General features: G+C 38.0%; 1 protein-coding gene across 8 annotated transcripts in view; it reads right to left on the minus strand.

The window, feature by feature from the left end:
* The window catches only part of WDFY3 (WD repeat and FYVE domain containing 3), a 275,458-nt gene that overhangs the window by 16,412 nt on the left and 243,082 nt on the right, over positions 1-15,964 (minus strand). For all 8 annotated transcript variants that reach the window (XM_055086060.1, XM_028492000.2, XM_028492001.2 and 5 more), the window contains 7 exons: positions 12,155-12,209; positions 11,775-11,894; positions 9,547-9,664; positions 8,378-8,484; positions 6,702-6,855; positions 1,563-1,654; positions 1,126-1,338 (listed from right to left, as the gene is read on the minus strand). In XM_055086060.1, the coding sequence (XP_054942035.1) occupies positions 1,126-1,338; positions 1,563-1,654; positions 6,702-6,855; positions 8,378-8,484; positions 9,547-9,664; positions 11,775-11,894; positions 12,155-12,209 (859 nt within the window). The remainder of the gene's footprint in view (positions 1-1,125; positions 1,339-1,562; positions 1,655-6,701; positions 6,856-8,377; positions 8,485-9,546; positions 9,665-11,774; positions 11,895-12,154; positions 12,210-15,964) is intronic.

Here is a 15,964-nt window from a genome sequence, read left to right on the forward strand (position 1 = left end):
CGCAATGGGAGAGGCCACAACAGTGAGAGGCCCGCGTACCGCAAAAAAAAAAAAAGTAAACATGGTTCCTGCATTGGGGAATCAGATTACACTGTAAGTGGTGCAGTTACAGGGTGTCCCACTGTCTATCACGGCTTTTCCACAAACAAAGACTTGCCATTGTTCTGTGTTCCCAACTGTCAACCTCGGAAACCTCAAAGTTGGTTAACCTAAAAAAAGGGATTCCAGGAGAGATGTCTGAAGCAGGAACAAAGAAGGATAGCCAGGGCCAAAACGCAGAGGCCAGGGCACTAGGGAAAAGGTGGTGGTCTGAACGGGCGGCAAAGCTAGCCTTCTCCACTGTGCTGCAGTTTCTTCTGGTGCACCCTGCCCTCCTGGCGTGCCTGAGACAATGAGGATGGAGGAAGGGACAAACTCTCTTAATAGAGGCTCGCTCATTGCCGAAGGTGAGAGATCTACAGCATCTGGGTGCTGAGAGGGTCTGGGTCTTCCTCATCAGGTTCCAGATAGTGGTTGGAGCAGCTGGTGCAGGGCCGGGCCTAGGCGTTATCACGGTGTGCACTCTCACACCCGATCACTTGTCAGACCTACACCAATAATCGAATCCAAACCACCGCTATCTGTCTGTTCCCTGAACCACTATGAGAGCTTCCTGCTCCTCATCTGGCTCCCCTACAGTATGTGCATGTGTAAGATTGTGACCAGAGGGAACTTTAAAGTCTAAATATGACTTTATATGACAATGCTTAAAGTCAGCATTGGTTTTTTACTGGCCGTGGGATGAAACCCCATCTCTGTGTATCCTGTGGCCTCCAAGGCCACATCTGCTTCCCTGACCATGCTCTTCCCGTCTTCCTGCCAGGAATTGTGTGGGTACAGGAAAGCACTAGCCTGCGAGGAAAAATGCTCTTTGACCAGCAAAATTTCTGTTTATCTGGACTGTAAAAGGGAGGAGAAAGTAATAATCTAGGGACCTACAGAAACTATTGGGTGATATTTATGGTTCTTAATTAAAAACTCAGTCTAAACTTAATTATTATATGGTCATCAACCATCTATAGAAACATTACAGAGCTTAATAAAATGTAACAGAAAATATCAATGATAAGGAAAAAACATCCACACCTGTTTAGGGATCTGACCAAAGTTATTAATGAACCCTATGGTGGCTGTCTCCTTTAGTGGGTCATTTATGTTGTAGATATCCACTTGACCCTCGTAAAAAAGATGATGGAAGACATTTACAGCTTCTACTGCAGCAGGACCTTGCTGTTTATAGCCGAAGATTAAGTCAATCCACTCATGCAGATGGGCACTCACATAGTCACATTCCAAAGCCTGTAATTTCAAAACACAGGTTCAGTCGCTGGCTGGTTTTTATTACTTCCTTAGAAAGTAAAAGAATTCGCCAGTGGTCTATAGGAACCAGAATAACTAAAATTCATACGAACAACATTAGTAACTTAAACACATGGGGGATACATTGCTCAAGTTCCTCTCTTTGTACTGTGGTCAGTGACCCAGTGAGATCTCAGTTCAACTGCAGAGCGTACTGCCATTACCTCACGGTGCACTCGGATGAATTCTCGTGGGTCCCCTTTTGCCCAGGGTGGAAGGATAACATCTCCAAGCTTGGTGCCATTTTGTTTACAACCTGTGTAATTGGATACATTAAAAAGAAAATAAAAGAATGAGAAAAATAGCAAAGTAACAGAGAAATAGTGGGTTAGTTTCATTACCAGGACTATAAAATTTTACCACAGAAAGGACCCTCAGAGATATCTACTCTGGTATTTCCCCAAGACTCCTCCGAGCACTCCCTCAGAGAAATTTACTGAGTGTTAGCAAAACTGAGGGGCTCCCGCTGTCAAATGACTTCAGGAAATGCTGAGTTATGCAAGCTTAAACATGTTTCTTTCCTGCAAGACTCCTTGGAGGCACTACTCTTCTCTAGGAAGGACATTAGATACAACATTTCTGAAACTTAATTGACTACAGGAATGAAACATTTTATGGGTCTACTGTTTTGAGTTTGGAAAACTCAAATCAATTTAAGACCCTTAAGACCACTCATTTGTAAAACCATTAGCAATTTCTCAAAAACTGTTCATTTAGGCTTTTCCAGAAGTGCTTTAAGCTTGGTGAGTCAATAGCAGTTACCTAGTACTGAATTTCTTGTCTGGTCTGCCATTCACATGGAAGAGGTTATTGAAAGGATATCTAACTCCTTAGCCATTTTCAGTCTGAATGCTCTCTTGGCTTAAGAGAAAATAAAAGTACCACAGTCTCCTAGAAATATTTGCAATACATGTGTTCGCTCGTATTTCTGATTCTTAAATTCTTCAGAGAGCTCTGTAGAACCCACATGTATTTTGCTGTAAGGATTCTCATTAAAAAAATAAAATCTGAAACAATATAACTTTTGGCTGTTATATCATTTAACAGAAAAAAAATCTTGGGAAGACTATGTGGCTACCTGGGGGGGGACATTTTAATAATTTATAACAAAGTAATATTTATTCCACATAAACTGTTATTTTAAGTCATAGCCAGATAATCTCTAAAATATTAAAGAAACAGTTTGCTATGAAATCTACTGACAACAAAACACATTAAATGGGACTGGTATCTGAGGAAATAGGTTTTTTTCTTCGTTTCGAAATAACATCAAAAAGTTAACTTTAGCTTACAGAGTTTTCCTAGGCACAAATCAGATGGTCACTGTAAAAAATGACTCTATAAATAATGTTGACTCATTAGTTTAATGCCAGTTGGTTAGATAAAAAGCTGAATTATAAATTTTCATAGGGAAGTACAATTGTTCACATTTTAGAACACAAAAGGCAGTTTCCAAGTAAAGGCCAGTAAAAATATTTCCTTTAGAAATAATCTTGTTTTCATCATTGCAATTTGATGGCTTTACAATGTGATATGTGAGAGATACAAAAATCAGTTTATTGTTTAAAAGAATGTCTTGACTTAGTTGGAAAAATTACCATATAACTTAAGAAAAAAATAAAACAATCAAGTTATTACAGCCCCTCCCCCCTCTCTCAGGCCCTTACCCCACCTTTCCTGAAATGCCCTCTAGGCCTAATAAGAATAAGAAGCAAGTAATAATTTTTTTGATAAAAAGAAGCAAGTAATAATCCCCAGGCTACTTGAGATATAATCTACTTTTCAAAATTTTGCTCATAATCCCTAAATACCGTGTGATATAATTTTATTTTACCGTGTGATATAATTTTATTTTACCAGCACTATCTATAATTTTTAAATGTCATTTAAAGGGGACAGTCTGTAGAAAAGTCTTGGTCTGATTCTGCTACTCTGCAGTTCCCCTCCATGTATATCCAAGGGTACAAAGATAAGAAGACCAGACAAAAAAACCTAATTGCTCCAGAGCCAGGGGAAAAAACCTAAGTGCTCTTTCTTTTATATCATTTACCATCTTTTCTGGGTGGAGAGACCAACAGTGTTTTGTTTGATTTTCTTTATATTGAGGTAAAATTCACATAACATAAAATCAACCATTTTAAAGTGAACAATTCAGTGGCATCTCGTACGTTCACAATATTGTGCAACTACCACTTCTATCTAGTCCTAAAACATTTTCATCACCTCAAAAAGAAATCTTAAACGAATCAAACAGTTGTTCCCCATTCCTCCCCACCCCTACTCCCGTCTCCTGGTAACAACCAATCTGTGTTCTGTCTCTCTAGATTTACCTATTCTGGACATTCCATGTTAGTGGAAATCATACATTATGTGACCTTTTGTGCCTGGCTTCTTTTACTTGGTGCAGTGTTTTTGAGGTTCATCCATGTTGTAGCATTTATCATTATTTCATACGATTTTATGGCTGAATAATATTCCATTATATGTATATTCCACAATTTGTTTATCCATTGATAGGTATGTGGGCTGTTTCTACCATCTGGCTATTGTGAATAATGCTGCAATGAATGTGCATGTACAGGTCTTTGTTTAAGTCCCTGTTTTCAGTTCTTTTGGACAGTTCTTGGAGTGGAATTGCTTGGTCATATGGCAATTCAACATTTCCTACCAAACTGCTTCCCACAGTGCCGAACCATTTTACATTCTGACCAGAAACATACGAAGGTTCTACTTTCCCCATATCCTCACTAGCCCTTGTCATCTTCTGTTTTGTGTGCTTTTTTTTCATCACAGCCACCCTAGTGAATGTGAAGTGTACCTCACTGTGGTTTTGACTTGCATTTCCTTAATGACTAATGATATTTTCGTATGCTTATTGGCCATTTGTATAACTTCTTTGGAGAAATGTCTATTCAGGTCTTTTGCCCCTTTAACTGGGTTGCTTATCCTATTGCTGTTAAGTTGTAAGATTTCTTTATATTCTGAATACTAGACCCTTATAAGGTACATCATTTGCAAATATTTTCTCGCATTCTGTAGGTTTTCTTCATAATGCCCTTGGATGCAGAAGTTTTAAATTCTGATAAAGTCCAATTTATCTTTTTTTGTTGCTTTTGCTTATGCTGTTGATACAAATCCAAGATCATGAGGATTTACCCCTATGTTTTCATTTAAGAGCTTTACAGCTTTAGCTCTTACATGCAAATAGTGTTTTTTAACGTGTGATTTCAAGGAGGGAAGATGATTTGTTATGAAGGTGAGCATGACAAACACACATGACCTTTTTTTTATTTACTTATTTAAAAACAGATGATTTGGTTGGGTTTGTAAGTAGTCTGGCTAGAACATTTCTGCGACATAGATTATTATAACTGACTGTTTCTGGAATATTGGGGGTATCTCTTTCTTTCTGCACCTCTCCGTATCTGTCTCTTTGAAAGTGGTGTCCCTAGGGAAGAAAGCAGCATTCTCCAAAGGTGAATTATAAGTGAACATAATAAAACACTAACGTGCATTCATATTCAAATGCTGTGCACACATTTGTTGTTTTTCCCTGTTCACCATCTACTCTATTTCTTTGAGGAACTGCCACTCCCTCCGACTCTAAGTGCTAGAACTTGATGTCTTTAGCTGCTCAAGGGTGAGCTCCAGGCCCAATCAGAGGTAATGAGACTCAATTTCAGGCCTTTTGCTGGGGCTATTGAGAGTCTTACTGCCTCTTCTATTGCACCTAGAGCTACAATTTCACAAGGTTCAAGCTGCTGATGAACAATTAAATAAATAAAAATTATATTACAAAGAAAAACCACTCAAATATATTGGATATGAATATTCCCTGAATTTTCCATTAATGAATTTTACGAGGTAGTATAGTAATGGTTTATATGTTGAACTCTTAAATACAGTATGATACAAGGCATGAAGAAAGTATGAAAACAGAACAATATCTGGCACTAATATTCTAAAGTGAAACAACGGAATTTTGAAATGTCGTAAAAATAAATATTCAGAAACACAGATCAGCAAACTGTGTTCCAAGAAACTGTAGCCAAAGTCAAATCTACTTCCTGAAACTGCTGGACAATATAAAGAGAGCAGAGTACCGAGGAAATTTCTCTCCTTTTTGTAAGTGTTGATTTGGTTCTGTTTTTCTAGAAAATAGTACCCTAACAGGATGAAAAAAGGGATTTACCTAAAGTTATTCTGAAATTCTAACTTTAAATTTTATTAGCATGTAAGCTGAGAATGCCTCAGGCAATACAAAAGATTTAAACAATACATGAAAAATATGGATATGCCACTCTTGGCTGTGAGTTTCAATCATATTAATTTTCAAACAAAATTTCACCTCATCTTTGTTTTCACTGAAATAAATGATGATATTCTGACCATTAGATGTAAGCTGTTAATTCTTAAATTTTCCCAAAACTATAGGTTTGAAACAGCTTATTTGGGGGCATAAATCTATTTTCCTTTGTTATATTTACTCTCATACACCCAGTTGTAATTAGCAGCAGCTAAACTCACAAGGAAATAGAAACTAAGCAGGAACCTGCAAGGCCTTCCCAAGAACAATACTCCCCTGGCCCCCAAAATGTCCCCTGCCTCTTGTTTGCAGAAAAGCTTTAGCCTCCTAGGCCTACCCCAAGTTCCAAAGAGTAAATTTAATCAGAGAAGTAAGAAAATGCAGAAACAAAGGAAAACACTCAAGCAAGACAAAATAATATTAGTTTAGCCATAAAGCAAAGTCAAGGACCTTTAGTTCCTCCTCAAGGGCTACAGACAATATCCTGAGCCATATCCTTGAGCTGTTTTGCAGATACTAAAACCCCCACCAGGTGGACAAAGTTAACTACATGCTGACCACCAGCACACAGACCCCAGACCAGCTGGACCCAGAAGGTTGATGACTGATATTCCCGAAACATCACCCTGTTACCCTCACCATCAACCAATCGTAGACTTGTGCACAAGCTGAATGCATATCGTGTGACACTCTCCCCTCACACTCTTTAAAAACCCTCCTCTGAAAGCCATCACCGGGGAGTTCAGGCCTTTTCAGCATGAGCTGCCCATTCTCCTTGCTTGGTCCTGCAATAAGGGCTGTCCTTTCCATTCACCATGACCGACCCAGTGTCAGTAGATTGGCGTTGCTGCATGTTGGGTGAGTGGATCCAAGTTTGAACTGGAAACAAAATCTTTTCTTGTCAGTGTGTACTACAGACAATCGTCAGAAAACTGACTTATTTCTGTTGGTCTTTTCCTGGCTAACGATCCTAAGATAGTGCCATAGTGCTACATACCTAGATCAAAGTTGTTGGAATTGAACAGGAATTCTGGTAAGTAAAAAAATTCTGGGATAAGTTCCTTTACATCTGCCATGTTGTGCTTTGATGCTGAATACCAGGCCTCGCGTACACTGTGAAACATCCGGTCAGCCAGGTCAAAGTGGCCTCCCTGTGGGCAGACGAGAAGGCACCTTTCTGTTAGAGAACCACTCCCACCTCACAGCTTCCAAGCTCAAGGGCTTGAAACCCAAGTAAGTATGTTTGGTGACAATTCAATTTCCCATCATCCTACGTTAAATACACAAAATTTTAAATAATCACAGAAAGAAAATTAATCTAATTCTTTTCAGGGTACTCCTTACCAAGGGTGCTCTTGCTCTGTATCAAAGTGAAATCCAAGTACAAAGACTTTCATTTAAAAAAAAGATCAGTTTTTAGAGAGGGCAAGACTATAAGGAAATAGAGGAGTTCCTCCATTGTTTGATAATGCTCTCCTAAAAAAAAAGATTCTAATGTAGCCATCTACAGTTGGAAATATGCAGTTTATATATGTATTTGACTAATTTTATAAATTAACATGACATTCAGGTTCTCACACCAATGAGAATTAAGTGGAGAACTCGGAAGGTGATCAAAAAGTAATAGATTGATAAAACAAATTTAAATAGAAAAGGGATTTCTTTTGCTTACACAGGCTCACAGATAACACCACTCCCTTCCTCAATCAAACTCCCTATGCTGTGTTTGAGTGAACACAGTGTGTTTGTCTTTACAATGAAGTTCACTGTGTGAAAATGCTGATGTCCATACAATGGCCACCAAGGCCTACCACCATCTGGCCCCTGCTACCTCTCTGACCTCATCCCCTATTGCTTTCCCCTGCAGTTACTCTGCTCCAGACATACTGGCTTCCTTGCTGCTCCTCAAGCATCTCAGGGATATGCCTGACTCAGGGCCCCTCACAGGCCGTTCTCTCTGCCTGGAACATACTTTCTCCAGATATCTGTACCAGTAACTCCCTCATCTCCTTCAAGTTTCTGTTCAGATATCACCTTTTCAAGGAGACCTACTCTGACCATCATGTCCTCCTCCACCTCCCATTCTCGTACTTCCCATTCCGTTTCCCTGATCTACATTTTTCTGATAGCACTTACCACATTCTAAAACATTTTACAATATACTTATTATATTTGTCTGTCTCCCTCAACTCAAATATATAAATTCCATAAGGCAGGACTTTTGTCTTTATTCACTGATATCTCTAAGCACCTAGACCAGTGCCTGGAATACAGTAAGTATTCAATAAATATTTGCTGAATAAATGAAAGAGAATGTGGAGAAAGGCAATTATAATACAGAAGACAGCAAACGAGCTAGACAGTATTACTCTTTTTTAAATGTTTGTTGAATTCAACCAGTTAAGGCTGAATTCCATACACCTGGCTGGAAAGCATATGCTCCTTGCTTATTTGACTAAAGGACCCTGGCACTTGTTTAGTGTAAACAAATTCTAGTTTATTTATCAGTTTTGGTCCAGTGAAATTCCACTTTCACTATGTTTTGACTACTTTTGTGACTAAAAACTTCACAGGGCTTCTTGTCAGGCAAGATAACAACATTAAAGAAAAAAGCAACAATCTTAAATAAAAGGCTTGAATAAAATGCAAAAATTCTAAACTTAAGAGTTTTACCTGTAGCCTTAGGAATATCTGTGTGAAGGGCTCCATCCTTACTAGGTACGAAGCCACAATCATTGCAGATGAATAGTGGGTCCCATAGTGGTAGGCTGGAGTTTCTCCTTGCCAAGAAAATTAAAGCATAATTGAAAATGAAAGAGTACTATGAAAAATAAAATTGGCATTCATCAATAGACTTGAAAATGCTAACGTATGTGATAACTGTGACACTAAGTGCAATTAGCACTGGCGCTTGCAGCATGAAAACTTTATGATGACGCTGCAACCTCTCACTTATATATTTGGCAGTTATCCAGTTTAGTATAATTCTGTGCCTTTCCCCCAAACTGAGCACATCTAGCAATTCATGTTTTGAGGCTAACTGTAACAGGTAATCCTTAATAGCAAACCATCTTTGACTAAAGCAAGATATTGACATACAGCGACTTTTTTTATTAGGTTCTGGCTTTGCAACAGTATAAATTTCTCTAAATTGTTGTCTTCGAATATTACACAATTTTTATTACATATTCTCCTTGCAGGAAAAAGAAAGGATTCCACATAGGGAATATAGTTAGGCTTAGTTTTTTTCTCTTTTGTTTGTTTTGCCTGTTTGAAGGGGATACATGATAAACATTAAACATAAAAAAAATAAGTAGGTAAACTGTAGTATTTTAGAAGGTAGTCAACTATAATTTTTTAATGCAAAAGGGTTCTAAAAAGTGCCTCAATAAAATTAAAAGAACCTATAATGGAAAACAATCTGAAAAACCTGAATGACTGAATCACTTTGCTGTACACCTGAAACACTGTAAATCAATTATACTTCAATTAAAAAAATTAAAAGAGTCAATAAAGGAAAGTTTAGTTTCTGGCCTAAACACGATTAGAGATAATGGCATATTATGATGGGAAATTTCTACCCTGGACAAAGCAGACATACTTTGCTTTCTGCCAGTACCTGACAAGCTACCTAAAAAATGCCCTCTAAGCATGGCCATCAGTTGGCATGCAAAACCTCATTCTTCTACTCTGATAGTTGTGTATAAGTGTGCATATGCAACATATATAGATATAATGATATATAAGCAATCTGGGGAAAGATGGAAGGGCGTCAGACCACTAAATAATGGCTTACTTTTGAAACATGGGTACAAAGTCCCATGACAAGAAAAGTTACTTACCATTAGGATCTTCCCAGTCTTTATATCGCTTCTTATACTGAGCTAATCGTTCATCTGTCTGTGCTCCCATTGGCTTAGCCAGGTTTCTAAATGTCTTGGGATTAGTAAGATCTACCTCCTAAAATACAAAACGAAACCCAATTCCAAATTACTATACATCCTCTATTCTCACCAATGTAGACACAATGGCTATAGCAATGATGATCTGTAAATGTGCTAGTATCTTGTATGGGGTCACACCAGCAGAAATGGACTCCAAGACAATGCCATGAACCTACTGGTTATCCATATTTTACGGACAGGCACATGGCAGTTTGTTAACTGGTTCGGCTTGAAGACAACTGTTTTGGAAATTAAGTGTTCACAGAGGAAGGCACTCAGGATCCAGGTTTGGAGATGAGGAATAAGAGGGAAAACCCTTCCCGGTCTTGGCAAGGGCACAGCAGAAGACTGTGGACACAAAAGCTCCAATTCATCTTTATCCTCTGTCACCCACATAACTGGAGGATCAATCTCCTTTTTGTTCTCGTCCCCTCTCCCCCATTTCACTCCAACTTCACTTCTGAGCATTTTCTTCCTAGAGGTGAAAGGGAAGTGAAATAAACTAGAGCACTCAGTAATTTGTTCACCTCCAAAAGACACATCATACCAGATCAAGTGACTTCCAAATGAGATGGATTCTTTCAGTCTACCGGAGATTATTTTAAAAGCTCATTTCTAGCTGACCTAATTCATGTATTTAAAAGGAAACCGAAATTTACCTCCTGAGGGTTTTAAAAGTAGAAACTTGAAGTACATACCTATGGGATACGTAATTTGTGTCCTTTTTATAGGACATCATGGCCCACCAATTTTGCCAACTTATATTTTAAAAGTCTTGAACAGGAGAAACTGATCCACATTTACCAATATAAGTCAAGTTAGTATTTGTCCTCTGAAAACCTACATGCAAAATACCTCATTTATACTTTTTTTGGTTATTTCAACAAAGATTTAAGTATTTACTAAGTACCGGGCATTGCTCTAGAGCAGTTGTCCATTGCTCTAGAGCATTGTCCATTACTCTAGCGGTCCCCAACCTTTTTGGCACCAGGGACCATTTTCATGGAAGACAATTTTTCCAAGGCCCGGGGGTGGGAGGATGGTTTGGGGATGATTCAAGCGCATTACATTTATTGTGCACTTTACTTCTATTATTATTACAACAGCTCCACCTCAGATCATCAGGCGTCAGATCCTGGGGGTTGGGGACCCCTGCTTTAGACGTTGGGACTTAAGAGCTACGTAAGATAGTCTTTGTTTTTAAGGACCTCACAGTTGAGTACGGTCAGACAAAAATCATGACTACAACATGCTGTAAAAGAAAGCAGCATGATACAGCTACAAGGCAGTGTGGGAACAGAGGAAGAGGAAAGAAAGGACAGAAGGCTCCCCGGAGGTTAACTGGAGTGTGTCCTGCAGGATGAAATACAGCTAGCCAGAGGAACCTGTCAGTGGGAGAGAAGATGTGCACGGGCGCGGAGAGAAGTGCAGGAGTGGAGAGAAGTGCAGGCGGGGAGAGCAGCACAGGCAGAGCTGCTGAGAGAACAGGGCAGCCCAGGACAGCGGTCCTCGAAGCACGGTAGGGATATCTATGGATCAGCTACTTTGTGAAGGGTGCTATATCGAGGTTTTAAAATTCTCTCCAGGGCTTCCCTGGTGGCGCAGTGGTTGAGAGTCCGCCTGCCGATGCAGGGGACATGGGTTCGTGCCCCGGTCCGGGAAGATCGCACATGCCGCGGAGTGGCTGGGCCCGTGAGCCATGGCCGCTGAGCCTGCGTGTCCAGAGCCTGTGCTCCGCAACGCGAGAGGCCACAACAGTGAGAAGCCCGCGTAACGCAAAAAAAAAATTCTCTCCAAATTGTGATGATGATTTATGCAATAATTTAAAACTGAGGAATGACTCAATTAGATTTGTTCCTGCTGGCTGCAATGTAGAGGATAGTGACATCCTCCAGTGGATACAAATTTATTAGCACTTTAGGAAATTCAATAGATATCATGAATCCAAGAAGTTCATCAAGTATCCAAACTTTGTACAAATCTAAGCTAAAGCTCTTCTCATCTTGGGAGTAAGTGCCCCGTTGAGAACTTAAACTATAAAGCATATAAATCATTTGAGCCACTGCAGTATCTTTTAATTACTTTCGAGAATGTGTTCCACTTTCACAAAATGATTTGAAATTTACCTCTGAGTCGTAATCTGCAAGGATCCAGGGGAAGACAGGATACTGCATGAGGTCATTATATGATCTGCCAGCCAAAGTGTTCAAGTGCATCAAATACTGAAAGTTGCTGATTTCACCTCTCTTGGGAAAGATAAATAGATTCATTTTAAAGCAATCAATTATTTCTGCTACATTCAATTTTAAAAATTTATATGCAAAATGAGGTAAAGGACAGTTTCTTGCAGATTTCAGAACAATAAAGCATTTTTTCCCCTAAAAACAAAAACAAAACTTTTTTTCTATGGTATATATTTTATAAATTATTAAAGTACTTTTAACTGTATGACTTATACCTTCTAGCTACAAATTACGAAGGAAGCTTACATTTTCATTGAACTTACCTCCCATCTCTGAGTCACAGACTTCTCTCCAACCAGAGTACTAAGCAACCCAGATCTAAAAATGATAAATAATAAATTGTAGGCAACATAACTTTAAAAATCTGTGTAATTACAAAGCTGAAAATTTTAAGTCAATGGTCCACGTATTTTTCAAACTATGGAGGACAACCTATTAGTGGGTCATGAAATCAGTTTAGGGGGTTGTGATCAGCATTTTGAATTATGAAGTAACAGAATCAAACTGAAGAAAACAGAGAACATCGGAAGGCACTACATACAGGAAGGAAAAATATTTTCTGTGAATTTTATTGTAGTATTTGTAACTAAGTTTGTGTGAGTTGGGATGCAATGTAGTATTTTTTACCATGGGTTATAGAAAATGAGTTTGAAAAACATTGATCTAGTTCAACTTTCTAACCTTTACAATAATTTCTATATAAACTGATCTAAAGACATTAAATTGGAATAACTGATAAGAGTATACAATATTTTGTACATAGTAGATGCACAGTACATTTCCTAAAAGAGGGGTTGAAAAAGTGAATGAAAATATAAATATTTTATGACAGAAAAGTCACTGCTGTTCAGAAAATTACAGAAGTTTTTCTATAGCAGATTTTCTAGAATGCTATAAAACCTTAAGATTATAATATTGATAATTATTAATCTGAAGATTGTGAGTTGATCACTGAACCAGTAGGAAAGCACTTGACTATATATTTTATTGTCTGAAAGGAAATTAAGAGATTTGTAAACCTTAGTTCATAAACATATCTAGGTCAAAGGCACAGATACCACTTTTCACTTCCAGATAAATTCTTCCCTTCAGGCAAAATGAATGTATAGGGTACACTCCCTGGAAAAAGAGCTATGATCACTCCTCAACTTTGTAGGAAAGGGAACAATTGAAAAGAAGATTAAAGTTGGGAAAGAATTTCTGCTTCTTGCCTTTGACTTTTCAACAGTTCTTCAAGAACTGCCAACTCAGCACAGACAGTAGTAAGAACAATGAAATAGCAAGCTGAAGATTATCTAGGCAAGCAAAAGTACTAACAATTTGCTTATAAGTAGAAAAAAGGCTTAGTATGCTTTAAGGGAGCCTTTCACTTCCTATATTTATCTTAACAGCAACACAAATGATTAGGAATAGAACATGTTTCTGAGGTTAACAAAAGCATATAAGCAGCATTTGTAAATCTCAGCTAAAGAAAAATAAAAGCAGTACGTTAAAGAGAAATACACAGACTATAATATATTTAGACATAGTACAGATTGAAATAAAATTTTATTTACAAATTACAGAATCCCCAGAAATTTTAAGTTATTTTCCTGCATGCTGTAATAATTAATTTGTAGCCCCAAAGCACTGCTTTTTTTTTGAATTTTATTTATTTTTTTATACAGCAGGTTCTTATTAGTTATCTATTTTATACATATTAGTGTATATATGTCCATCCCAATCTCCCAATTCATCCCCCCCTGCCCCCGCTCTGCCCTCCTGGTGTCCATACGTTTGTTCTCTACATCTGTGTCTCTATTTCTGCTTTGCAAACTGGTTCATCTGTAACATTTTTCTAGATTCCACATACATGCATTAATATACAATATTTGTTTTTCTCTTTCTGACTTACTTCACTCTGTACGACAGTCTCTAGGTCCATCCACGTCTCTACAAATGACCCAATTTCATTTCTTTTTATGGCTGAGTAATATTCCATTGTATATATGTACCACATTTCCGTTATCCATTCGTCTGTCGATGGGCATTTAGGTTGCTTCCATGTCTTGGCTATTGAAAATAGTGTGGCAATGAACACTGGGTGCATGTGTCTTTTTGCATTATGGTTTTCTCTGGGTATATTCCCAGTAGTGGGATTGCTGGGTCATATGGTAGTTCTATTTTTAGTTTTTTAAGGAACCTCCATACTGTTCTCCATAGTGGCTGTATCAGTTGACATTCCCACCAACAGTGCAGGAGGGTTCCCTTTTCTCCACACCCTCTCCAGCATTTGTTGTTTGTAGATTTTCTGATGATGCCCATTCTAACTGGTGTGAGGTGATACCTCATTGTAGTTTTGATTTGCATTTCTCTAATAATTAGTGATGTTGAGCAGCTTTTCATGTGTCTGTTGGCCATCTGTATGTCTTCTTTGGAGAAATGTCTATTTAGGTCTTCTGCCCAATTTTTTGATTGGGTTGTTTGTTTTTTTTAATATTGAGCTGCATGAGTGGCTTATATATTTTGGAGATTAATCCTTTGTCTGCTGATTTGTTTGCAAATATTTTCTCCCATTCTAATCGTTGTCTTTTCATCTTGTTTACAGTTTCCGTTGCTGTACAAAAGCTTTTAAGTTTCATTAGGTCCCATTTATTTTTATTTCCATTACTCTAGGAGGTGGGTCAAAAAAGATCTTGCTGTGATTTATGTCAAACAGTGTTGTTATTCCTATGTTTTCCTCTATGAGTTTAATAGTGTCTGGTCTTACATTTAGGTCTTTAATCCCTTTTGAGTTTATTTTTGTGTATGGTGTTACAGTGTTAGGAAGTGTTCTAATTTCATTCTTTTACTTGTAGCTGTCCAGTTTTCCCAGCACCACTTACTGAAGAGGCTGTCTTTTCTCCATTATATATTCTTGCCTCTTTTATCAAAGATAAGGTGACTGTATGTGCATGGGTGCATCTCTGGGCTTTCTATCCTGTTCCATTTATCTATATTTCTGTTTTTGTGCCAGTACCATATTGTCTTGATTACTGTGGCTTTGTAGTATACTCTGAGGTCAGGGAGCCTGATTCCTCCAGCTCTGTTTTGCTTTCTCAAGATTGCTTTGGCTATTCGGGGTCTTTTGTGTTTCCATACAAATTGTGAATTTTTTTGTTCTAGTTCTGTGAAAAATGCCATTGGTAGCTTGATAGGGATTGCACTGAATCTGCAGATTGCTTTGGGTAGCATAGTTATTTTCACAATGTTGATTCTTCCAATCCAAGAACATGGCATATCTCTCCATCTGTTGGTGTCATCTTTGATTTCTTTCATCAGTGTCTTACAGTTTTCTTAGTACAGGTCTTTTACCTCCTTAGGTAGGTTTATTCCTAGGTATTTTATTCTTTTTGTTGCAGTGGTGAATGGGACTGTTTCCTTAATTTCTCTTTCTGATCTTTTGTTGTTAAGTGTATAGGAATGCAAGAGATTTCTGTGCATTAATTTTGTATCCTGCAACTTTTACCAAATTCATTGATTAGCTAGTAGTTTTCTGGTGGCATCTTTAGGATTCTCTATGTATGTATGTATTCTCATATCATCTGCAGTGACAGTTTTACTTCTTCTTTTCCAATTTGTATTCCTTTAATTTCTTTTTCTTCTCTGATTGCCATGGCTAGGACTTCCAAAACGATGTTGAATAACAGTGGCGAGAGTGGACTTCCTTGTCTTATGCCTGATCTGAGAGGAAATGCTTTCAGTTTTTCACCATTGAGAATGATGTTTGCTGTGGGTTTGTCATATATGGCCTTTATTAGGTTGAGGCAGGTTCCCTCTACGCCCACTTTCTGGAGAGTTTTTATCATAAATGAGTGTTGAATTTTGTCACAAGTTTTCTCTGCGTCTATTGAGATGATCATATGGTTTTTATTCTTCAATTTGTTAATACAGTGTATCACATTGATTGATTTGCATATACTGAAGAATTCTCACATCCCTGGGATAAATCCCACTTGATCACGGTGTATGCTCCTTTTAATGTGCTGTTGGATTCTGTTTGCTAGTATTTTGTTAAGGATTTTTGCATCTATATTCATCAGTGATATTGGTCT

This window comes from Physeter macrocephalus, chromosome 7 (genome assembly GCF_002837175.3).
Source record: "Physeter macrocephalus isolate SW-GA chromosome 7, ASM283717v5, whole genome shotgun sequence".
NCBI classification, from domain to species: Eukaryota; Metazoa; Chordata; class Mammalia; order Artiodactyla; family Physeteridae; genus Physeter; species Physeter macrocephalus.